At 41.6% G+C, this 26,805-nt stretch overlaps 1 protein-coding gene across 4 annotated transcripts in view; it reads left to right on the top strand.

Moving 5' to 3' along the window:
• Positions 1-26,805, top strand: part of LOC144678643 (serine/threonine-protein phosphatase 2A 55 kDa regulatory subunit B gamma isoform) — a 334,751-nt gene that overhangs the window by 271,548 nt on the left and 36,398 nt on the right. For all 4 annotated transcript variants that reach the window (XM_078538387.1, XM_078538413.1, XM_078538405.1 and 1 more), the window contains one exon: positions 397-561. In XM_078538387.1, the coding sequence (XP_078394513.1) occupies positions 397-561 (165 nt within the window). The remainder of the gene's footprint in view (positions 1-396; positions 562-26,805) is intronic.

Raw genomic sequence — 26,805 nt, 5'->3', positions numbered from 1 at the left:
AACATGTTACATGAGTGTAAAACAAACTGGGAAACATTACATTATGGCAAAGCCATAAATTGTGAACCTAATTGTGCCAGTGTAATGTTTTGTGCTTTGATGGCCATCTTTTTGTATTTGGTAATGCACAAAGAGGCTGGGAAGTAGATGGGCTTCTATAACTTCGCTGGATGAACTTTCTCAATAAAGAATGTTGCTTGCATTATTAGCTGGTCTTTGCCTCAGAATTATTAGTTCCGAAGGTCCAATTAGGTGCTTAGTGTCTGGAATAAATCGACAACGTGAGCATCATCGTTTATGTAAAATATTGTCTTTTATGCTCCTTTGTGAAGTATGAATGTGACAAATATCTTTTAGATGTAATTTTGTTTTTCCTTAATTAAGTTTTTAACCCAGACATAGTAGATATTAAACCTGTAGACATGGAAGAGTTAACTGAAGTGATCACAGCCGCCGAGTTCCACCCCCACCACTGTAACCTGTTGGTTTACAGCAGCAGCAAAGGCACCTTGCGGCTCTGCGACATGAGGGCAGCTGCGCTGTGTGACAAGCACGCCAAATGTAAGCATTTGTTCTCATATTCCAGCTGCGGGTTCAGTATAAAATGTTAGAGTCACCACAGCAAATGCAAGTTTGTCCTTGGGTGAAATTTTGACTTGCAGTCATTTGCTTAATGGTTCAGTCAGGAGTTTGGCCAGCTGTGTGGAGGGAAAGTCCAATTGTCCAGTTTTGGAAAATCAAGCATGTTATATCAAATGGGCTTCTTAAAAATCTCTTTATTTTTGTATTTGCAAGAACATGATCTCTGAACCTGATGCCCAAGGACACTGATCTCCTGCAGTTCCAGCTATTCCAATTGTTTCAGTTATTCCCTGGGTTTCTCTCACTAGGGAGCCAGGAAAAACACGAGGATTCATGAAACAAGGGCTATGTCTGTATCCATCATGTTTGGAAAGATCTCAAAACTACAGGATTTATAGCTTCACTTGATGGTTTTTGATTTCTTTCTGAATGCTGCGATGAGGTGGGCATCGGCCTACTTGCAGAATCTCTGCTCCCATGCCTTGGATCAGTGCTTTCATTGATTGGGTTTATGCACAAGCATACTAATATACCTATATCATCTACAGTATGACCAAGACATGACTAATATATATTATATATAAAATATACATACTAATATCTAATAATGCTAAATATCTATATTATTAATATAAACCATTTTATAGTGTGTAATGCTATTAAGCACAATGGATGCCAACTCTGGTTGATGCTTTTAAAATGTACAGATTCCTGGTTTAGCTTTCAGGCAAATGAGGTAGTCGGCTTTCTCTCGTTCCGACCTTCTGTTCTACTGTAAACGTAACCGTGTACACCATTCTCTGTGCTTGCATGTTTTCCATCAGAGTACATGTATCAGTCTGCAGTGGTTAACTGTTAGTGAATTGAGAAATAGTGGTTAGGAATCTGTATTTTCACTGCACCAGATGGCAACTTGCCACAATAATCACATATGATCATACAAACATATAAATTAAAAGCAGGAGTAGGCCACTTGACCCCTCGAGCCTGCTCCGCCATCTAATAAGATCATGACTGATCTGATTTAACCTCAATTCCACATTCCCACCTCCCCCCAATAACCGTTCAACCTCTTGCTTATCAAGAATCTTTCTACCTCTGCCCTTAAAAATATTCAAAGACTCTTCCTCAAAAGGCGGTAGAAGCAGAGTTCCAAAGATTTGTGACCCTCAGAGAAAAGATTTCTCCTCATCTCTGTCTTAAATGGACAATCCCTCATTTTTAAACAGTGACCCCTAGTTCTAGATCCACCCACAAGAAGAGACATCCTTTCCACGTTGATCCTGTCAAGACCCCTCAGGATCTTATATATTTCAATCAAGTTGCCTCTTACTCTAATAAACTCCAGCAGTACAAGCCTAGCCTGTCCTCATAAGACAACTCGCCCATTCCAGGTATTAGTCTAGTAAACATTATCTGAATTGCTTCCAACACATTTACATCCTTCCTTAAATAAGGAGACCAATACTGTACACAGTAGTCTAGGTGTGGTCTCACCAGTGCCCTGTATAACTGAAACATAACCTCCCTACTTTTGTATTCAATTCCCCTCACAACAAACGATAACATTCTATTATATTTACTAATTACTTGCTGTACCTGCATACTAACCTTTTACAATTTGCTCTCAGACACCCAGATCCCTCAGCATCTCAGAGCTCTTCAATCTGTCACCATTCAGTTAATGTGCTTTTTTATTCTTCCTGTCAAAATGGACAGTTTCACATTTTTCCACATTATACTCCATTTGCCAGATCTTTGCCTACTCACTTGACCTGTCTATATCCCTTTGTAACCTCGTCATGCTATTAATAACTTACTTTCCAACCTATCTTTTCTGTCATCAGAAAATTTAGCAACCATACCTTCGGTCCCTTCATCCAAGTCGCTTATATAGGTTGTAAAAAGCTGAGGCCCCAGCACTGATCCCTGTGGTACACCACTTGTTACATCTTGCCAGCCAGAAAAAGACCCATTTATGTCTACTCTGTTTCCTGTTAGCTAGCCAATCTCCTATCCATGCCAATATGTTGCTCCCTTCACCATAAGCTTTGATTTTCCTCACTAACCTTTGATGTGGCCCCTTATCAAATGCCTTCTGGAAATCTAAGTACAGCACGTATGCCTGTTCTCCTTTATCCACAGTATATGTTTCTTTTTCAAAGAACTCCAATAAATTGGTTAAACATGAGTTCCTTTCACAAAACCATGTTGACTCTCTCTGCTTGATTACCTTAAATTTATCCAAGTGCCCTGCTATAACATCTTTAATAATAGCTTCTAACATTTTCCCTGTGGCAGACAAGCTAATTGGCCTGTAGTTTCCTGCTTTCTGGCTTCCCTTTTTGAATAAAGGAGTTACATTTGCTATTTTCCAATCTAATGGAACCTTCCCCAAATCTAGGGAATTTTGAAAAATTGAAATCAATGCATCAACTATCTCACTCATCACTTCTTTTTAAGACACTAGGATGAAGTCCATTAGGACCCGGGGACTTCTCAGCCCACGGTTGCAGCAATTTACTCAGTACCTCTTCCCTGGTGATCGTAATTTTCTTGAGTTCCTCCTTCCCTTCCATTTCTCGATTTACAGCTATTACTGGGATGTTACTTGTATCCTCTTTGGTGAAGACTGATGCGAAATACCTGTTCAATTCACCTGTCATCTCCTTATTTTCCATAGTTAATTTCCCAGACTCACTTTCTATCGGACCAGTGCTTGCTTTGTTAACTCTTTTTAAAATATCCATAGAAACTCTTAATGTCTGTCATGTATTTCCAGCTATCACATTTGGGGAATGTTGCTAAATAAATACTGAGAGGGACTGGATTAATACTGAAACTATAGGGACTTTTGGCCCTGGTCCCCCTCAGTGGGCAGCTGAGAGTTGCTAAATTTGCAAAATTCCACCCAACCCACCATGAATGTGTCTATTTTTGTCTTAACCACAGCAGACTTTGAGGCATCCCCATAACCCACTCTGGTGAGGCCAGTGTATTCTGAGATTTTGGCGACAATTTGAAATTAAATGCCATGTGTACAGGTTTCCTGGGCAGCCTTTGCCCTTGCTGAGTCCAAGCCAAGTACTTTTCTCTGCAACAATCCGATGCTATCAACTGCTCCAAATTTCACCTGTGTTGCCATCATATGGGTGCACACGATGCCTGTTCTCGATGTGAAACCCAGAGGTAAAATGCTAAACTATCTCTGCTGAAATCTGACCTTTCCACATGCCCTACATTATCTTGCATGTTTTACACCTGGCACCACACCCAACGCCCCTCCCTCCACCGCCGACCCGTGTGTTAGACACCAGCTATGAAATAATGTGGTTTCACCTACAACATGATCTTTAGATATGGAGATATAGACCATGTTGTAACGGGGTCACAGTCTACTTCCAGTTATTATGAAACAACGGGCCAGGATTTAAAAAAAAGATTTCAGATGAGGGAATTCTATTTCCTGCATGGTAAAAGTTGGAAATATTTCAGAGCTGTTATACTGTGTGAGGGTTGAAACAAATACAACAACGGGTACTACATTTTCGGAGGTGCCAGCTTTTGGATTATAATTAAAACAAGACCACATATACTCGGCTAGATATAAAAGATTGCCTGTCGTGATTTGAACAAGAGCAGGAGAGTTCTATCAGTCCCCTGGCAACGTTTATCATTCAGCCAACAACAACAAAATAGTTTGATGACTTGTCACATTGTTGATTGTGGGATCTTAATGCATACAATTTGTTCTCTGCATTTGCCTACATAATGGTGACTCCTACTTGAAAAGTAATTGTTTGTTGTAAAGCGTTTTGGGACATCCTGGGGGTGTGGAAGGTGCTGTGTAAAAAAAAATTAGTTTCTTTGTTCATTTCTTTTATATGACCAAATGTTAATTATAGTGCTACTGTACATTCCGTAAGATTCTATGTATTGCTACACTATGGGGATGGGCTAAGACCTTGTAGATCAACGGTAAGATTAAAAGGAACAGAAGAAAAAACCGGGAAGTAATGACTTGGTGACACCAAGTTTGGTTTGAAAGTTTGCAGGTTCAATGAGGGTAGTGCAGTGGATGTTGTCTACATGGATTTTAGAAAGGCATTTGACAAGGTCCCACATGGAAGGCTAGTCAGAAAAGTGAGATCCCATGGGAAGGTGGTGAGTTGGATCCAAAATTGGTTCAGTGACAGGAAACAAAGGGTCAATGAATGTTTTTGAGAATGGAAATTGGTTTCCAGTGGCGTTCCACAGGGCTCAGTGTTGGGGCCCTTGCTGTTTGTTGTATATATTAATGATTTGGGCTTAAATGTGGGAGGCATGATTGGGAAATTTGCAGATGACACAAGTTGACTGTGTTGTTGATAGTGAAGAGGATAGCTGTTGTCTCCAGAATTATATCAATGGTTTGATTGAGCTGGTGGATAAAAGTGGCAAATAGAATTCAACCTGTAAAGGTGTGAGGTAATGCATTTGGGGAGGGCAGATAAAGCAAGGGAATACTCGATAAACGGGAGGATATTGAGAGGGGTTGAGGAAGTGAAGAGACTTTGGAGTGCACGTCCACAGGTCCGTGAATGTGGCAGGACAGGTGGATAAGGTGGTCAAGAAAGCATATGGAATGCTTTCCTTTATTGGAAGAGGTATTGAATACAAAAGCAGGGGTGAAATGCTGGAACTGTATAAAATGTTGGTTAGGCCACAGCTGGAATTTTGTGTACAGTTCTGGTCAGCACCTTTCAGGAAGGACATAATTGTTCTGGAGAGAGTGCAGAGGAGATTTACAAGAATGTTGCCAGGGCTTAAAAAATGCAACTATGAAGAAAGATTGGATAGGCTAGGGTTGTTTTCCTTAGCACAGTGGAGGATAAGGAGTGACCTAATTGAAGTGTACAAAATTATGAGGGGTCCAGATAGGGTAGATAGGAAAGACTTGTTTTCCCTAGCTGAGGGGTAAATTACCAGGGGGCATAGATTTAAGGTGATTGGTAGAAGGATTCGAGGGAACATGAGACAAACATTTTCACCCAGAGGGTGGTGGGTGTCTAGAATTCACTGCATGAATTGGTGGCTCAGGCTGAAATGCTCATTTTTTAAAAAGGTACCTGGATCTGCACCTGAAGTGCTGTAACCTGAAAGACCATGGACCAGGTGCTGAAAGTGGGGTTAAAATGAGCAGCTAACTTCTTTATTTTCCTCCCTTTTGGCTGATGCAGACACAATGGGCTGAATGGCCTCTTTTGGCGTTGAAACTTTTCTATGGTTCTAACGAGGAGGGGAAGATAGAGGGAGGTGAAGAATTCAGCATTTGAGAGCTTAGGAATATAAAGAGTGGTAATTTCTGCTTCACAGTTTCACTTGATTCGAGTGTGAGGCACGAGATCACCTTTCACCCATGCTTACATCTACAGTGGCAATTCAGCCTTAACGAGTGAGAGTAGAAGACAATGCAATCAGTTTTGATTATCAAAACAGAGCACAGAGGAAAAAAGCTCAGACTAAGAACAAAAAAAAAGGACAGTTCAGAGGAACATTGACAATTGTAATAAACAAGATCAATAAGTTCAATATGGGAAAGCATGAGGTCATTCATTTTGGGTCCAAGAATGGCAAATGGGAAAATTTTCTAAATATCAACAGGCAAGACATTGTGGAGGAGCAAAGTGATTTCAGGCAAAGACCCTTTGTCAGAACTAACAGTCTAGCCATACACTTCCCATTTATGTTCCAGGTTTTCAGTATCTGAGGAGTATTTTTTGGCCTTAAGCTTGTTTTTGCATCCTATCCTGGGGTGTTATCTTCCACTTTTATCTTTGACTGATTTACACTTTGGTTTCCCCCTGTTCCTTAATAGCATTTCTGTGATTTGCACGAGATGGAAAACAGTTGTTTGTGTCGGTGCATTCCTGTTGAAGTTTCTGTATTCTAGTCCAGGGACGAGGAGCATTGTCCACCTTCTCTCATATATATATTTCCGCGTTCATAGTTCAGCAACATGAAAACCATTTTGTTGTATTTTTTAAAAAATGTAAAATTCAATGCTCAATATTGAAAATGTTTCCACTGTAGGATTAACCCTTTAGCTGTTCCAGTTCTGTAATATAGTATTGGTTTTGCAGAGACAAATAACACAAAAATACAGTATGCAAATCACTAACATATGTATCACATGCACAAGCTGCTTTGCTGTTTGGAATTGCAATAAGATTTAACAAGCCTGACAATTTAGATGGTCATAAATACAACATCCATTGGTAGATAGGTCCCATTTGGCACCTAGAGGTATAATAAGGTCTTGTAGTCATTGATTAAAGTCCATTTTCCAGATCTCTGAGTTGGAAAATAGCCATTTAATGTAGCAGTGCTTCACTGAGCCAGTGCAGAGTTCAAGTAGCAAAGCAATGTATACAACGTGACTGGTGCTGTATGGTGACAAAAGAAAAAAATAGCAATAATGAGTGACAATGTAAATATCATTAACACATGTATATCGATGCCAACATGACGCAAGGCGAAGAATGTAAAAATAACACTTCAAGTAATTGTTCATTTTATACCTTGCATTTTCATGCCTTTTCCACTTTTCCAGAGGGCTGTTATATATTTGCTGTTAAATTGAGCTCATTTCTTGTGCACGGTGATTAATCGAATTGACCTTCTGCCTTGGGGAAAAACCCTCGAATTTTAGTGCAGGAAACTCATGATGACGAGGATCGTGTTGAATCAGTGGAACTGGTTCACTGCACAATCTGAGCTCTAGACATCTTGTCAAACCTCAGTGATGAATATAGCTTTGAGGAACTGGATTAATAATGGTTAATGAAAAGGGGTCAGACTGGCAGAGATGTCTAAGGCTGAATAACTCATTGCAACATTTAAACACTGGTAAAGTAATGACACCCAGTGGATCATCAGGTTTTATTTTTAATATGTAGTTTTTTTTTTAAATGTATGTATCATCTAGTAATACTGTCAATGCATCATTTCTCTTTACCTTTTCCTGGTTTCCTCTGTCAAGAAAACAATATATGGATCATTTTCAGAGCTTAATGTTTCATAGTCACTGATTGCTTTGTCCTGCTTGGTTTTATTCATTCTTATAAGAGCTAATAATTCCCATCAAACTTCACCATCCATGAGGATGTGGCTTTGACTCAGTTGTAGTCTATTGTAGTCAGAATTATACTCTGGAAACTACTCAACTTGACTTACTATAAATGCAACTCAGTCATCTGATGGCCTGTGGTGCTCATATTACAATGGCAACAGCAGTTTGCATTTATATGGTGCCTCCAACATCGTGAAGTGTCCCAAGGCGCTTCGCAATAGCATAGTCAGACAAAATTGACTTAAAATGTGATTCGCACAGCCCAGATATTTTCACCTGATAGTGATTACCTTGAGTGGTGTTTTCAGAGGAACATAGGAGCAGGATTAGGCCATTTGGCCCTTCGAGCCTGCTCTGTCATTTGATAAGATCAACTTCACTTTCCTGTCTGCCCCCCATAACCTTTGACTCCCATGTCTATCATAGATCAATCAACTCAGCCTTGAATAAATTCAATGACCCAGCCTTCACTGTTCTCTGGGGAAGAGAATTCCACAGACTAAAGACCTTCTGAGAGAAAAATGCTCTCCAATTCTAGTCTTCCCACAAGAGGAACACCCTCCCGGTATCCACCCTATCAAGTCCCCTCAGGGTCTTAAAAATCAATAAGATCACCTCTCACTCTTTTAAACTCCAATGGGTATAGGCCTAACCTGTTAAACCTTTCTTCATAAGATACCCAGGGATGAATCAAGTGAACCTTCTCTGAACTACTACTACTACTAATACATTCATATCCTTTTTCAAATAAGGAGACCAAAACTGTACATAATGTTTGAGATGTGATCTCACCAGGCCCTGTACAGCTGGAGTAAACTTGCCTACTTTTATATTCCATTCCCCTGGCAATAATCTTAAACATTCCATTTGCCTTCCTAATCACTTGCTGTGCCTGCAATCTAACTCTGTTTTGATTCATGGACCAGGACACAGACCCCTCTGTACCTCAGAGTTCTGCAATACCTCTCCATTTAAATAGTATTCTGCTTTTCTATTCTTGTCGCCAAAGTGGATGAGTTCACATTTTCCTACATTATACTCCATCTGCTAAATTTTTGCCCACTCACTTAACCTATCTATATCCTCTTGACAATTTACTTTCCTACTTATCTTTGTGTCATGGACAAATTTAGCTGCCATACACTCAGTCCCCTCATCCAAGTTATTGATATAGATTGTAAATAGTTGAGGCCCCAACATGGACCCCTGTGGTACTCCACTAGTTACAGCTTGCCAACCTGAAAATGACCCATTTATGCCTACTCTCTGTTCCTGTTAGCCAACCAATCCTCTATCCATGCCAATATGTTACCCCCTATACCATGAGCTCTTATTTTGTGTAGCAACCTTTGATGTGGCATCTTATCAAATGCTTTTTGGAAATCCAAGTGCACTACATCGGCAGGTTCTCCTTTATTGTTATTGTTGCTTGTTATATCCTCAAAGAACGCTAATAAATTAGTTAAACACACTTTTCCCTTTCACAAAACCATTGAGTCTGCATGATCACATTTTGATTTTCTAAGTATTCTGCTATAACCTCTTCAATAATAGATTCTAGTGATTTCCCTGTGATAGATGTTAGGCTAACTGGCCTATAGTTTACAGCTTTCTGCCTCCCTCTTTGAATAAAAATGTTACATTTGCTATTTTCCAGTTTGCTGGGATCCTTCTAGAATCTAAGGAATTTTGGAAAAGGGTTTAGCTTGATTATTTCTGGCACAGACAAGATTGAAGCCACTGGATCGTGGCACACCAGAAAAGTGATTTTCAAACTCTTTCGAGTTATCAACAGTCACAGATTGCAACTCTTTCGAGTACAATCACAGTTCTTGGTTTCCGGGAGTGGGACATGAACCCACAACCCTCTGGTTCAAAGGCGAGGGTGCTATGAACTGAGCCACAGCTGACACCTCAAAAAAAAGTGATTTTCAAGGTGTTTGATGGAAGGTTTTGTCCTAATTGCCATATTTGAAGCAAAGATCCTCTTCAAGCTGATAGACCCCAATTAACCCTGGGCAAAAGATAAAAGCACCTGCTTCCAGTTTGGCTTAATTACAGAGATGAAGTGATGTAAAGCCTGTTTTGTTTTGTTGTCAATCAGTTTGGTAATGTAAAGTGCCATCTCCTATTTAAATTATGTCAGATATTGCACAAAAGTTCAATCTTTGTCAGAGCATATTTGAATGTTCAAAATTGTTCAAAAATGCATCCTCTAATCATGTAGGACATGTGCACTGTAGAAATGGGTCTGTAATTAAGAGGTTTTTTTAAGCCGTTGCGAATGGATAGGAATTGAAAGTACAGATGTTACTTCTATGCGCAAGCAGAGCACATTATTATTGATATACTAATTTTTATAGGTGCAAACAAAACTCAAATGCTTAACAGTCGTACTTTTGATACAATATAAAACAGCATGTTAAAACAAGGAACATCGTACATATTTAAGAAAATTTGTAATTTTGAAAGGGAGGAAGGACAAATTTGTTGAGGAACTCTGGTGCTTATGACCTTGGAATGAAGAAATAACAGATGCACCATTCTCTCTCTCCGTAATTATTCAGGTGCATTCATTCCAAAAAATCCACTGCTCAAGTCTTCAAAGCCGAGATTGCCAATGGAAACACACCATCAAAGATTAAAACTGCTAGGGCTGGGCGGAATTAAAGATAGGTTTTTCGGTGCAGAGACCTGTGTTTGAATCCCAACCTGACTGAGGGATGAAAGTTCTGTTGACTGACCTACATGAACTGGGAAGTCTCCATCCTGTTTCTAATGGCAGATAAATATCTGCCGCTTGATAAGTTGACACACTCACTTGGAGAATTTTTTTTTTAAATGGCTATTTGCGAGAAATGGGATTTAGTTCACTCTGCTGCAGAAAAGGATGCTTTTCTAAGGTGAGAACTTAGAGTTATTGTTGGAAGTATTGTACGGGGAATTTCATGTTATTTCTAGCTATGATGACACAACAGTTATCGATACTAACAAAGGAATGCATAAGAGGAAAAGTGTTTTATTTTTAACTAGTTAGGACATTACCCAAACGAGTGCAAAGCTATATACATAAGCTGGTGGTCAAGTTCTCATTTAAATTAATGTCCTGAAAATCAACTTGGTACACGTTCTCACTCAAATTGTAAGGATACAGAAACGTGAATAAAAATGCAATTTTTATACGAGCTTTCAAGGTACTGTAAAGCCTGCTAGTTATTGATAAATTTCCTCTGGCAGAGTTTAAACTTGTACTGCAAAGTGAAAACATCAATAAACTTCCAACAGTTTGAAGCAACCCAGGCAAATTAAATGCAGTAATCGATATGCTGATTTTTAATTCACTAATGTTAACTAATTTTTGTTAATTTTAACAATGTTAAACTGACATTACCAAGCCATTTATAGCCCCCTGTATTTTTTAATAGGAAGCTTGCAGTATTTTCCTATCTAGCACAGTGCACGTTTTCCTTTAGCTATAAAGCACTCAGTTTGCACCAGGCTCCCAACAAATGGATTCTTCAGGCTCTAAACATATATCTGCAAAGCAGTGGATCCTTGCTCAATGTTGCAAACCTTTCTACAGGACGTCTGGCCCGCAGGTGTCCTGGTATTTGTATTTTGCATTTTTGCTTGCTGTTGTAACAACAGAAACAATCTATCCACAGGCTGCATTCTAGCTGATGCTTAAAGAAGAAAGGGGCCCTGTGTTCCTTCTCTTAAGGGAGAGAAAAATTCCAAGGGTTCCTTCTCCTGTTTGTTTTATCTGTCACAATAGCACATGTGGCTATCAGGTACAGGTGGGATAAAGCTTAACTGTGAAGTCCCTGTGGTTGAATAGCCCACTGCCATCTGGCCCCTGAAAATCCACAGTTCGTTGAGGATTCTACCACCAGTCGAGCCCCTGGAGAAACACTGTAGCAGCTGAACATGGGCATTTATGCCTTTTCTTAAAGTTCTGCTAGCCTATAGTGAGCGACCAGGAGAATCATTCCCATTCTAAGGTCATGAATTATCACTTGGGCAACAGCGGGAGATGGGAGAAAATTTGCCAAAAACGTGGGCAAACAAATATTTTCTGTATATTTATTTAAAATCTTTACTAGCAGATGAGCCCACACAAAGCCAATTGCAATTTTGTGGGCATGTGTTATTTTGCAGATTCTACTAACTGGAATGCAGAGACACGATTAGACCTATAGAAGTCAGTAAATGAGACTTAAGTTATAACTCCGATCCTTTTCAATTTGTTAAGAGGATAATTCCCTTTTTTTCCTGAAATATTTTCTTATTCAAACCATTTTATCTGCAAAAATTCAGATAGCATGGAACGAACAGAGGTGTAGTCATATTTCACAACTCAGAAGGTGACTTCTTGGAAGCCATTCCAGTATTTTCTCCGTACAGGATTGAGTTATCACTCAAATCCGTGCTCATGGTATAAAGAAGCAGTAAAACAGACCCAGACAAAAGAGAGAGCGCAGTTTGAAATTGTGATGGATAGATTGTGACCCGAGACAGGGCACAGTGTCTGGATTTACTGCGTGTTCAAGTAGAAAATCAGACAGGCCATAGGAACTGAGTTTTCTAATAGGTATTGATTCTAATATGGATAATTTCCACAGATCAGACGCACAAGAGTTAAGTACAATAATTTCTTTCTTTGACAGCAGGGAATGAAATGATTTGTGCTTCCTCAATCATCGCCACTCTGAGTAATTAACTATTCTTTGAGATGCTAACAGTCATTACCAACTGGGTGCCATGATGTTGCAGAAGTAAGCTGGGATTTTATGTCCCCGACCCCCCTGAGGCTGGCAGACAGGATTGTATATTATTTTAAATCAGCAGTGGAGTAGGTATCGGGAGCCCACTTGCCCTTGGGCCAGTTGAGGTCTTCAAGTGTCCAATTAATGCCACTTAAGGCCCTTTTTCCGCCACCACTGATATTTTACCAATGGTGGGGTATAGGTGCCACATACACAACTTTGACATTCAGGCTGTTCATTAACATGAGAACTTGACCACCACTTAATGTTCTTCATTTTTGCACTCAGTTGGGTAATCTCCTGTGGCGAGGCTGCCAGATATATCCTAGTGGCCTGCCTTTGGGGTGGGAGGTGTCCCTGTTCCCCATGGAGGGACACCCCAGTGGAAAGGGCCGTCCTGCTTGAATACACTCCTCACAGTCTCCCCATCGCTACCCACTGCCCTAGCAAGGGCCTGCTTGACTGACACTGGCGAGTCGGCCCCCCCCCCCCCCCCACTCGCCACCTTCTCTGGCCTGCAGTGCTGCTCCTGATCCAGGCCCTCTGCAGTTGCAGCAGTGACCAGTGCACTCAGTGATTCTGCTGGCCCTGTGATTGGCTAACAGCCCTTAGAGGTGGGACATCCTGTCTCAGGCCGGGATCCAGGCCCTCAGGCAATTAATTGCCTGAGCCGTGAAAATTAGCGTCATGTCTTTCAGGACCAGCAGAGGCAGGCTTGTCCCCTACTTTCCAGCCAATGGGTGGGGCCACCGCTTCTACATTAAACTCCAGCCATAGTGTGGAGGTGTTGTTACTGATTAAAGGCACTAAGGTCTTCTGTTTGTGTTTTGAAATTGGTGATTTCACCTTGGGATCTCCTCCTCCTCCTCTGCCAACTTCCCTCCTTTTAGCGCCTCACCTTGTTCCACCCTCATATCTTCACCCAAGCCCCAGGGGAAGTTTGTTGAGATATCCTCAATGCTTTCTTCCCTTAGCCTCTACACTGAATAACTTCTCTACCTCAGTGTTTTCAGCATCCATTTTAACTCACCTTGCCCCCTCTCCTCTGAGCTCACTGCCCTCCTGTCATCCCTTAACCTCTCCCTCTCCTATCCATTGTCACGGCTGACCCCTCAAACTTGGCATCTCACGAGGCTTCACTGAACGACAAGGTCAACTCTGATTACTTCTTTGTAATCCCTCACCATTAAAAACATCCACCTTCCAATCTCACTTCCTTCTGCATCCAGTGTTGGAGAAACAAAAACTCTTTCCCCCCCAAGTTACTTACAATTCCACTTTCAACCTCCCAGCTTTTTAACGTCGCCCTTTTGTATTTGGTTGAGCTTCCTTCAGAGATTGGAGAAGGCCACTGCTTAAAAGAAAGAAGGTTCGACTTTTCTTACCAGAATGTTCATTTCACTTCCTTCAGAATAGGAATCCCAGTCACTGGGATGTTCATCATTTTCAGTATTTTCAGATTCTTGCACTTAATCGTACAACAGTTTTGGGAGCTTCACTTCTGCACTCTCTCTTGCTTGGGAGAGCCAAGTAGCACACTTGAAAGAAATAGTTTTCGATAAGCAGACAAGCTTAAAGTCATGCTTTAAAATACAACCTTTGTGATTTGATCTTGTGCCATGATAGAATTGATGAGTTTAAATTATAATGCACCATTTTGTCAATTACTCAACAGATCATCTATCTCATCAAAGCCAGATGAGTATATGAGGGAGAAGGGAAGAGGGTTATGATGATAGATTTCGATGAAGAAAATGGGAGGGGTCTCAAGTGGAGCAGTAACGTTGGCATGGACTGGTTGGGCTGAATGGCCAGTTTCTATGCTGTACATACTATCTAAACTTCTCTCCAATGCTTCCTCCGCCCCCACTTCTAATAAGTGCGAGGTATTCATGGACATGTTTGTGACTGAGATTGAGACAATTCATTCAGCTTCTTCACTTTTCCTTGGGAATTAAGCCAAACATCCACCAAATTTCCTCCCCTGCTTCAGGCTGAAATTTGTATCTGGTTTCTTATCCATCTCCCCTCAAGCCCTCTCAAAACTTGTTCATGGGACCTAACTCCTGTTCTCTTGGCACTACTCCAACTAAACTGCGGACCATCTGATTTCCCTTCCTATCCTCCATGCTAGCTGACATTGTAAATGATTCCCTCTCCTTGGGTACTGTCCTCCTCCATTTCAAATCTGCCGCCAGCAACCTCTTTCCCCAACCCCCATTAAAAAAAACACACCATTGACCCCACTGTACTTGCAAACTGTCACCACATCTCCAATCTCGCTTTCCTCTCCAAAGCCCTTAAACTGTTTCCCAACTCCGTGGCCATCTGTCCCTGCAACTTCATGTTAGAACCTCTCCAATCAGGTTTCTGCCCCTGCAAAATCCTGGCCACATTTCTGAGAGAGTAGACCTTCAGCAATAAAATGGCCTTAATCAAAGTCACAAATGACGTTCTATGTGACTGATCATAATTCCTTATTCCTCCTCAGCATTCTTAACCTGGTTGCAGCCTTTGACATGGTTGACCACCCCATCTTCCTTCAGTGCCTCCCCTCCATGGTCCAGCTAAGTGGTCCAGTCCTCGGCTCATTCCACTTTTGCCTATCCCAGTTGTAGCCAGTAACTCTCCTGCAATGACATTTCTGGCTGTTCCAGTGTTATTACCTCAGGAGTTCCCTAATGATCTATCTTGATTTTCCTGCAATGGCATTGCTGATGACTACTACTTCCATCTCGACTTGCACCTCTAATTAGAAGATTCTGCAGTGAGCCAAACAGAAAATGGGCCAATGTTGATCACAGCTTTTAGCACTTGATAATAATCACTACAAATTAAGCTTCATGGCTGTTTGTTTGGCTACTGTAGGAGAACAATTTATCACAGTAAATTTCCTCCTCATGAGCTATACTAAGGCAAGATCTTTCTTTGTCTTTTCTCTATGTCACCAATAACAAGACACTTGTGTAACAGAGTTATGGGATGTTAGTTTAGATTTACAATTGGGAATTTTGCTGCATTATTTACGAATTAAGGGTTGATAATTTTTCTGAAAATTTGCTCTCTCAGAAATGTGGCCAGGATTTTGCAGGGCCAATAAAACTGGGGGAGCCGCTGGGATCAGCTCCCCATCACAGTCCCACCACCACAGCATTTTATCAGCAGTGGGACCGATCATTGAGGAGAGGCTGCCTGCAGCAAGGAAATGGGTAGCCAATAAGCATAATTGAACACCCAATTAGGGGCCGTTTAACATCGCTGGTGGTATTTTCCCCATGGCGGGGCAACCCGCTTCTCCCTACTAGCGGGGGGGAGAGAGTCCACCAACTAAATTGAGGAGGCCTCCCTGCAGCAACCTGTGGCCAGAGGCTTGATGGCTTGAAGGCAACTCCTGTCGCCCCAATGGCTCCCTCTTTTCCCCAGATGGGCTTTCCCCTCCGACTCTCTGCCCCTGGGATTTTTTTTTAGCCATATGTGGACTCTAGCTCCCTAAGTCTCTTGCATGCTTCAGCCAGAACCACCTCTCCCGTTGGTGGTGGTGGTGCTGAGGCTCTAGAGATGCCGACCTTCTGATTGGGCCGCCAGCATCAGGATCCTGGCCGCCGCCCTTAATACGATGGCAGGCTTGCAATTGGCCAATTAGGACGCCGCCTATGATAAAATTGCCAAGTCAGTCCCGCTGTCGGCAAGCGTGTGCTCAGAACCACGACTTTAGGTTCCTGACATCCGCAGTAAAACTCCAGCCATAGCTGTGAGGGAAGGTTGTTTACCCTGCCCCAGCGCACTACTCCCCACCCCCACCCCCACCACCAAAAAAAAGAGAATATTAACCTCTCTGAAGATTAATTGGAGTCAAAACCACAATGTCGAATCTGAACCTGGACTTTGGTGAAAATGGACTTGGGGGAGAAATGTCATTTTCTTGTTTTGTGTGTTCCAATGTCTGACCTTTGACAATATGTGATTTTTGCCCAGAGTAACTTTGCGCTTTTGCTGTGAAGTTCTCTCAAAATGATTAATGTGGTTTGCTTCCAAAATCAAGAGCTAGGGTTATGTACAGCTAACATTTTCCTAAGTTTGACATGTTTGTGATTATGGCATTTCCATAACCTCCTGCAGATTATCACTGAGTAGTTGAAACCTTTTTTCTCAAAGGGGGATAAAGGGTGACAAATGCATTCTATCTGCACCCCTTCGAGCATTGTAGGCCCATCCTTTGGGACCATATTCTGAACACAACTTAGCTGCAGAAACATGCAGGTCAGTACAGAGAGAGGAGGAAAAGCTTTTAACAACAATAACAAACCTGTGATCCTAGGTTTTAGCAATAAACCTATGGAGTACAATGCCAATGAAGCAATACTAAACTTGTACAAATCATTGATTAGAATATTTTGTCCAGTTCTAGGGTGCCTTAATTTACAGAAGATGTCAAGACAATGCAGAGGATGGAAAAGAGATTAAAAATGGTAGCACCAGAAATGAAAAGTGTTACTACCTGGCAGAAATTAAGTGTGTGAGAGAGATGGCATATGGTGGGGTGGGGGGTGGGGAGGGAGGTGTGGAATGGGAGGGGTGCGAGGGGGGCTTTTTTCATTGGAATAATGAATGTGAGTAGCAGGCCTGACAGAAATGCTCATAGTAATGAGAGGTTTTTGAAGTTTGGTGAGTTGGCAACTAGAAGACATAAGTTTAAGATTATGTCATCAAAAGGTCACAAGAAACAGGAGCAGGAGTAGACCATTTGGCCCTTCGAACCTGCTCCACATGGAGAGCTTAGGAGAATTTTTGAAAAGATAAGGTATGGAATGCGGTGGCGGGAGATGATTCCACAATAGTTTTTAAAAACATACTGGGTAAATATTTGAAAGAGAAACATTGATAAGTAAGAGGAATGGAAGTAAGTGGATAACTCTTTGAGAGCTGACGCGGGTGTGATGGATCAAATGTCGACCTCCTGTACCGTAAATTTCAATAAGGGGAAAATGAAAGGGTCATCGCCTCAGGTTCCCTTGACACGTTTTGCAGGAGCTGTTATTGAGTCACAAGCACAGATGCCCAGGTCTGTTTTTTGAGTAGGAAGTATGGTGTATGTGTGCTATATGTTAGCTGAAAGAGAGAAATTAGAAGATACTGGAGAGGATCTGCATGTAGTGTTGGGGGGGCTGTTCTCCATTTCTCACAGAATGCTTGCCAGAAACACTCTGTAATCCAAAGTGAAATGGGCTATTTTGGTGTTTGGGAAATATCCATGAGTGAGATATAAGCTGGCTTTGCTTTTGAACAAGTCTCAGTATACTTCCTACGTGCCCTGTAGATATCTGGGCAGTCAGGTATTTTGTGAAATACAAGAAGTACCTTCTATTGAAAATCTAGCAACTTGGTGTATAAGATAATTTCTTCCTGTTATCTGACCCTTAATATTTGCTTCCTGCGCAAATATCATTTAAATTAATTAAGCATTTAACAGAAGCCTCAACAGTGCCAGGGATAAGAACACCTTGGGTATGGCAGTACAATCAGAGAACAATTACAATAAGTACGTAGTATATGAAGTAGATGATGCAATAAATGCACCCTCAGTTTTATATTATCATCTTTACATCTCTTTTGCTTTCCTCATGTTATGATATCATCGAGGTGCTTAATTATATTCTAGGCATGGGGTTTCCTCAAGCTCCTGTTTTATTCTATGTTAATGTTTTTCTCTACTGTAATACAGACTTTCCAGAAGCCATGGATTGATGGCTATGAAATCCACATTTTGACTTTATTCTCTTATCATTAAATGTTCGAACCTTGTCATCAATCGCCGTAAGCTTGGCTAATTACTGCATTTCTGTACAGCAAATGGATTTTAATGATACATGTATGTCAGGGCTGCTGGAGCAATATTATGAAAGAAAAATAGATGGCAGGCAAAGGGCAGAAATTTCATAAAGATCACTGTGATGCTGTATAATTGGAGTTTGCCCAACATTATTGTAAATCATACACTGCTACTGATTAGTCCTCCTGTCAAAGAAATGGCCCACTCTTGTTGCAAGAAGGATTATGGAACAAGAAGATTGATTTGAAGGTCAGAATTTGCCACAAATGAAGTTGGGCTCAGACCTGAATTAAGTTTCAGAATCATAGAATACTACAGCACAACAGGAGGCCATTTGACCCATCGTGTCTGTGCCAGCTTTTTGAAAGAGTTATCAAATTAGCCCCACTCCCCAGGAACCAGAGGACACAGATTTTACTTAGTTGGCAAAAGGCTAAAGGTTGACATGAGGGGGAAAAGATTTCACCCGGGGAGCAGTTAGGATCTGGAACCTTTATCTTTTCTCCGTAACTCGACAAAACCTTTTCCTTCAAGCATTTTTATTGAATCTGCTTCCACCACCCCTTCAGGTACTGGGCTCCAGATCCTAACAACTCCATGGGTGAAATCTTTTGCTCCTCATGTCACCTTTAGCCTTCTGCCAATTAAGTAAAATCTGTGTCCTCTGGTTACTGACTCCTTTGCCACTTATTTGCTCTATTATAACCCTTCAAGATTTTGAATAGCTCTATCAAATCACCCCTTACCCTTTCTGTGTTGAGGGGATTAGCCCCATCTTCTGTAGTCTCTGCATGTAAATGAAGCCCTACTACCATTTTGGTAAAGCTCCTCTGGCCCCTTTCTAAGATCCTGACATCTTCCTAAACTGTGGTTCCCAGCATTGGCCACAGTGCTCCAGATGGGGCATAACCAGCAGGTTAGAAATATTTAGCATACAGTAAGTCCTCACTTAAAGTTGTGGCTGGGTTCCGGAACAACATTAAGTGAGTCGTAGGTTCCCATAGGAATCAAAGTTAAAGCCAGAGTTTAGATTCCTTTGGTCATTTCTCACCCAGAAACAACAATATACAAGTTGAAATACTGTACCATCCATGTGCACACTGTGCATTCCTAGCAGAAATAACTTGCAAAATAAAATACGTAATTAAATATAAAAGAAATACAATACAATATACTATTTTTTTTAAGTGTTCTCACCATACAGGAGGTTCCTGTACTGTACAGTACTTTTGGATTGACCAGGCTCCATCTACTGGCAGAGGTTGGTCAGAGCAGGTAGTTCTGGGACTTCAGCTGATAACTGCAACAACCATTAGATGGAGCTCAGGACTTCAATGGGAGTTCAGCATGGGCAAAGTCAGGGAGCAGAGGTGGCAGCGGAGGGAGCAGCCAGGATAAGAACAGCAGACCTCACATCCTAAGGCAAGAACAGAGGGTGTGAGGCGAGGCTAGGAGCAAGGGCGGGAGGCGAGTTCGGGGTGGGGGTGGGATGGCGTGGGAGGCGAGGTCGGGGGATGGGGTGCTGAGAGGCGAGGGCTGGGAGCATGAAGGCTGAAATTGGGCAAAGAGGCATGAGGGTGAGAGCGGAAGTGCTGGGGGAAAGGTTTTGTGAACAGGCAGGCCACATAAGAGGAGGTATGTGGCAAATGACAAAGTGAAACTGGCAACGCTAAATGGGTATACTGGCACTATTTTATTAACAACGTTAACACAAAACGACGTTAATGCGAAACAACGTTAAGTGAGGCAATGGTGAGCAAGGACTTAATATAACTACCTATTCTATGCCTCCATTTATAAGGTCAAAGACATTGTATTCATTTTCAACAGCCTACTCACCTTGCCTTGCCACCTTCAGAGCCTTGTGTACATCCAGCCTCAAGTCTGTCTGTTCCTGCTCCCCTTGGGACATTCTAAAGTTTCAAAAACACTCACTCTACTTGTAATTCGCAAAACAAAATAAACTGAGAGTATAACCTGATGTCTCACTCAAAAGGCTTTTATGCTTGATGGGGTTAGTTTATTTTGTACCCACAATTACAGATTTGAAATGGGCACCAATTTAAAAGGATTACAGGAAAATTAAGAGTTAGACTTAACAGGTTGAGAAAAAGGGAAAATTATAATTTTTAAATAACTGTTTTACTACACTCATTCCAAGCAAATGAATGCTTCACTAATGTCTAATATCAGAATACTCAAGTATGTTACTTTATTCCTCACAAATCAATGTTTCACCCAGCTCAAATATGTCATTAACTATGGTCATACAATCAGTTGAAGTGGCCAGTTCCTGTGGTTCTAGATTCTTCTCCCAATGATCAGCCTGGCTCTGTCCTTGAGATTTCCTTCTGACAATTTTGAAGCAATTATCAAGTACTGCCTAGATATACAATGCGTTGTGTCACTGTTGCATGTATTTAAACACAGTGTCTGTAAAAGAATGCAGTGCATCATACTTAATTTCTTTACAGACGCCGCCTGGATCTTGCCCACTGATCAGAACCCTTCTGGGAACTCTCAATCAGAAATGACTCCTGAAAAACTTTTCTTCCTCCTCACGCTTCCTTTTATTTGTCTCCAGAGTGTCTGTCCAGGAGAAGCCCATGAATTGCTGCCCACCTTGAATGTTAGCTGAATCCTTCCTGTTGCATTCAAGATGCAGTCATTTTTTTTGTAGTATCTGCAGCTAATGAATTCGGAGTGCCAGCAAAGAGAGAGAGATGAACTCCCCGGATCCTTGTGCATGGATACATTATCTTGTCTTTTGATTACAGCGTTGAAGGCTTTGATGTGGGTAGGCTCCGAGAGATTACACGCAGGTTTCACCTACACTTAAAAGCAGTAAGCTTTGTTCAAGTTTCCATATTTGAGATTTAAATAGAAACCATGTGGCAGAGGACAGGGAAGCACTTCCTCTTTATAAGTTCCATTTGTTTTGAAAATCTGTAATTAAGTCTGCACATGTGGACTGATGTCACGTACTTTGTGTCTGATGCATGTTGCAATTTATCCAATTGAATGACTGTTATTTCTGACACGCTTACATTCAGATTGCCTCCAGTAATAGGGCTCTTTTGAGATGATAATTGGTCTGTGCTTATTATAGTCTCTGTTGAAGTCTGACAAGAAAATTACACGATAGAAGACGAAAGTCTCAGATAGGTTTTCAATGTCCTGTTTTAAAGAGAAAAAGGTACTTTGCCCCTAATAGGTTTTTGAATGTCATCTTTTGCATTAAATAAGATTTTATGCGGGTTCAGAGTGCAATTATTTTCTTTCCCCCATCTAATTTGTTTCAAGCCTCCAAACAGCTTGTACTGCTTTTTGAGTTGAAATGTCTTACTTTTCAGTTTATACATTTAACATTTACGAAATAAATGTTCACTATAATGCAATATAATTACTTTTTTCTCCTATCCTCTTCCTGCTTTGTATCTCTCATGTGTGTTTAGTGGAATTAAGTTTTTCACACCAGGTGGTGCAAATGTGAATTATATGATTATCGCAGCACAACCCGCCATAAACTCTCCCACATTAAAGGTTAGATAAAAGGCTGAAACCAACTTATACATGGGCACGGATTTTACGCTCCTCTGCCAATGGATTTGAAGGTGGGTGGGCTTGGTAAATGGGCCTTCAGCGTAACTGTCTGCCCACTCCCCCACTGCAACTATACCAACAATTAATGCCCACTTAAGGGCCTCATCCCACTTCAGTCGGGACTTAACCAGCGGCTGAGGGCCCACATTAAGCACCCAGCCCGGCAGGTTTCCCTGTGCGGGGAGGAGTCCCTCCAGCTGGCACCCTAGGCCCATCTGAGGGCTCCCCCAATGTGTAACCCTCCCCCACCCCCAGGTTGTCCTTCCCCCATGGTCTCTCAAACCCCTACCCACCCCACCCGCTGGGGGCCTGTCAACGTGGAGCCCAGCATGACCCCCACCCCACCCAAACACTTGCCCAAACCTTGATCCAGTGGCGCATGCCTCTGTCCTGCATTGCTGGAGAGCTGCCAGCCTCGGATTGATTGGCAGCTCTCTAAGGCGGGACCTCTTGATGCAGAAATGTAGAAGTCCCACCACCAGCCACGACTGCAGGGGAGCCGATGTTTCCCTCGGTGGGCTCCCCCTAACTTTTTAGCCGGGGTGGGGAGGGGGTTGCAGGGAATCTGACACCTCGTATAATTTAGCCCATGGTGTATCACCACCATTCAAGTAACTTACTATAAAATCTGATGCAAAAATTACTAGTTGCATGTTTCCTGTGCTGTATTGTGGGGAGAGTTACACACTGGATCTTTTACACAGTTGTACTTCCTCCGCCTTTACTAAGGGAATGGTGTATTGGATTTCTGGGGAGTGATTGCAATAGCAAAGTTACCATTTATAACCTTGTCATTGACTCCACATTGGTCCTATAACAACACAGGTTTTATGTATATGGACTTGGTTCACATTTAGAGTTCTTCTGAACAACAGTTCAATAGCAATGCAATTTGGAAGCACCGATTCCTTCAACTGAGTAAAACACAAAAGGCAGTTAGTTGGTGTTGGTGTATCAGTAAATGAACTGACGGTCAGGATGGTGGGAAAACTCTGCGTTCACACCCACACCATTCTTCTGAAAGTCAACTCGTTGGCTCTGTTCACTCCTTCCATACAGTGCTACTCAGAATAACAGTTGCTTTTAATTTTAGATTCACTGGGGTTTGACCTGGTTTTCAATATGTAAGAATGCTGATCAGTTTACAAGAGTGAAAATTACTCCATCTGCTTGCAAGACGCATCTACTTCACCTTGTGTGAGAAACAATGACATGATAATTCCCAGTTTTATGCGCATAGCTGAGTATTCATTACTGATTGTCTGAAGATTCACATAGTTTATGATCAGTAAAATTACAATACACACTGAGGTCCTGTCAGTACTGTTTGGAGACCTGTTTTTCTTGCATAACTGCCACGTGAACAATTTGGAAATCAAACCTCTTTCTTCAAAAAATTCAGCGTGGTTCAGGGATGTTGTAAGGTAGGGGTTTTAAGTGCTTTGAAGCATAAAATGAATAAAGAGGCGTATATACATGGGGTTGCTTCAATATATGTATGTCTTTAAGTTCATTGTAAGTATCAATTTCACAATATCTGTATTTAGCTGCTCTCCCAAACTGCCCCCATCCCCCAAAATACAACATGTGCCTCACAAACTCCAGTCCTCTGTGCTCTCCTTATGCCCCTGCATGCACCTGGCTCCATGTACCAAATAAACTCAGTAACCAATTAAAAACCATGCAAATAGACAAAAACTGCATATTAATATTATCGATTTTTAAAAAAAACTTGGACAGAGAGTGCCTCCATTTTTGAAGCATCCTCTCTCACTTATCTTCCACTGCAGCCTGTCTTTCAAGCTGGAAGGTCTCTGGCCCTCCAGCTTCGAGGACCTGCCCGCTATCCATAATTGGATGGTAAATCTGCTTTTTGGGCCAGTTGAGAGGGCACCCCCTTGAAAATCCCAGTGAGTGGCTGTTCCCACCCAGGAGTGAGTTCGGCACCCAGGAATGGCCATGGTCCCTCTTCCTGTGCCCGAATGAAGAAAATCCAGTCTTCATGACTGAGTTATTCCCCGATTTAATCATATTGAGCCATCAGGGGGAAGCAAATATAACAAACCTGATGACAGTAACCTGACGGAATGTGACAAAAACTGGGAAAATAAAACATTTTGAAAATTCCAGTTAAGTTCAGCTTGTCCAGTAAGTTTACTGATATATTTGCAGTGCTACCCGTGAAAGTGATAGGCACATGCCTGGATCTTCTGCAGAGATTAGGAAACTTGATAGATTATTTATTAGCATTGAGTAGGCTACCATAGCGTGGTAGCGAGAGCTTCATGAAGTTCATTGTATGGTGAATGGGTGCCTGAGGCAGAATAGTGTGAGTAGGGTCTTTTTGCCCAGTATGATGTCAAGAAATCAGCCTCGTCTCTGCAGCTGCTTTCAAAACTCATTTCTGTCAGTTGGAAAGATTCAGTATCATTTTAGTTGAATCGCAAATAGACTAAAATTAAAGCAGAAAGTAGTTATACAGGATTAACTCATAAGGCAGCCCCCTGGATGCAGTGCAGTTGCATGAACAAAGGGACTCCTTTGTTGAGCATCCACTTTGGATCATTGATGACCAGTCCCATTAGACTCCCCTCGATGGCTATCTGCCAGGTTTTTTCTTTCCTCACTAATCTCTGCTCTGTGTTTGGCAAAGATGCATCTAGCTCCATAATCCATTTCTACCTAACTGATGTCAGTGATGTAGGGAAGTGTCATTGCCACAGAGGTGAAGGTCATCTTTTCCTTACAGCTCGCATCAGGCCAAGCACATGGTCCCTGAAATGAATAACACAGAGCAGCACAGAGGTGTCTGATAAACAGGCTAATTTCTCATAAGTGACAATACCCACTAGAAAAGTTGTCCTTTCTTTAGCCATAATTAGCTGAACTGCACATGATTGAGATTTTATTTTATTTACCCAGATCAGTCGTGACAGGCTGCAACTTGTTCTGGATAAAAAATTGCTACATTAAAATACACACTGTTGTATTTAACTGTTTAAAATTCTGGTATACTTCTACAGCAGAAGGCAAATAATATACAGGTTGCTAATGTTAGGGATGGTATCCCAATTTACTAATTTTGAAGCAATGGTTGTAAAATGGCAGCTTTGGCATTAAGGTTACTTTGCTGTGAAAGTAACCCTAACCAGATCTAAAATTCTACAATAGGTTAATATAGCATTCTGTCTTAAGGCAAGGAGACTTAAAAACATCAGTTTAGTTCATCACTGGGACAATTTCTATTCATTTGAGCCCCAATTCTAATTTTGAGTTGAATGTGAGATATTTTACTCGTTTTAAGTAACACAGCAAGCCTCAATTATGCCAGTAGTTATGTTGTGGCTGACAACACGATAATTCCACAATTTGGAACTACCAATGTCCATTAACTGACAAATAGGAATATAGGAACAGGAGTAGGCCATTCTGCCCATTGAGCCTACACCACATTCAATTAGATCATGGCTGATCATCTATCTCAATGACACTTTCCCGCACTATCCCCATTGCCCTTGATGTCATTAGTCTCCAGAAATCTATCGACCTCTGTTTTGAACTTGCTCAATTATGGAACTTCCACAGCACTCTGGGGTGGAGAATTCCAAAGATTCACCACCCTCTGAGTGAAGAAATTCCTCCTCATCTCAGTCTTAAATGGCCTACCCCTTATCCTGAGATTATGTCACCTGATTTTAGATTCACCAGCCAGGGGAAACATCTTATCTACATCCACCCTGTCATGGCCCTGTAAGAATTTTGTAAGTTTCAATGAGGTCACCCCTCATTCCTCGAACTCTAGGGAATAGAGACCCAGTCTCTCCTAACGAGATCCTGCCAGCCCAGGGATTAATCCGTTGCACTTGCTCTGTGGCAAGTATATCCCTCCTCAGATAAAGGGACCAAAACTGTACACAGTACTCCAGGTGAGGTCTCACCAAGTCTCTATATAACTGCAGCAAGACATATTTACTCCTGTACTCAAGTCCCTTTGTAATGAAGGCCAACATATCATTTACCTTCCTAATTACTTGCTGCTACCTGCATACTAACTTGCAGTGACTCATGAACAAGGACACCCAGATCCATTTGCACTTCCCAACCTCTCTCTGTTTAAGAGATGCTCTTGCCTTTCTGTTTTTCTACCAAAGTGAATAACTTCACACTTATGCACATTATATTCCATCTGCCATGTTCTAGCCCATTCGCTTAGCCTGTCCATGATTCAAACCCATGAGGAAGCTTCATGAGAATGGCTTGACAGATTGGGGAACTGCAACATGGAGAGCACATTTCAAGAAATCATGTAGCTCACCAATTGTAATGGCAAGATTTATTTTTGATGATGTGCATTTGTAAACTCAGTTGTTATGTGCAATAATTAGTGCTGACTGCTGGGGTACCACAGGTGAGCCTAATCTGTCCTTACCAATTTTTTAAAAAATTTGTTCATGGGATGTGGGCATTGCTGGCTAGACCAGCATTTATTGCCCATCCCTAATTGTCCTTGAGAACCAAGTGGCTTGCTAGGCCATTCCAGATGGCATTTAAGAGTCAACCACATTGCTGTGGGTCTGGAGTCACATGTGGACTAGACCAGGTAAGGGCAGATTTTATTTCCTTCCTGAAAGGGCATTAGTGAACCAGTTGGGTTTTACAACAATCGACAATGGTTTTATGGCCATCATTAGACTTCTAATTCTAGATTTTTAATTGAATTCAAATTTCACCATCTGCTGTGGTGGGATTCCCCAGAGCTGGAGTATTAGTCCAGTGACAATACCACTATGTCACCGCCTCCCCCTTATGCCCAAACCGAATGCCCAAAGATACTGAAGCAAGTTGCTGCACGCTTGTTCCACCTGGCTGACATCAGCAACCTCAAAGATTGGAGGACTAAACTTGGAATTTGT

The sequence above is a fragment of the Cetorhinus maximus genome, chromosome 1, assembly GCF_964194155.1.
Source record: "Cetorhinus maximus chromosome 1, sCetMax3.hap1.1, whole genome shotgun sequence".
Classification (NCBI taxonomy): domain Eukaryota; kingdom Metazoa; phylum Chordata; class Chondrichthyes; order Lamniformes; family Cetorhinidae; genus Cetorhinus; species Cetorhinus maximus.
Note: the sequence above shows the minus strand (reverse complement) of the source record. Positions and strands in the feature narration are given on the sequence as shown.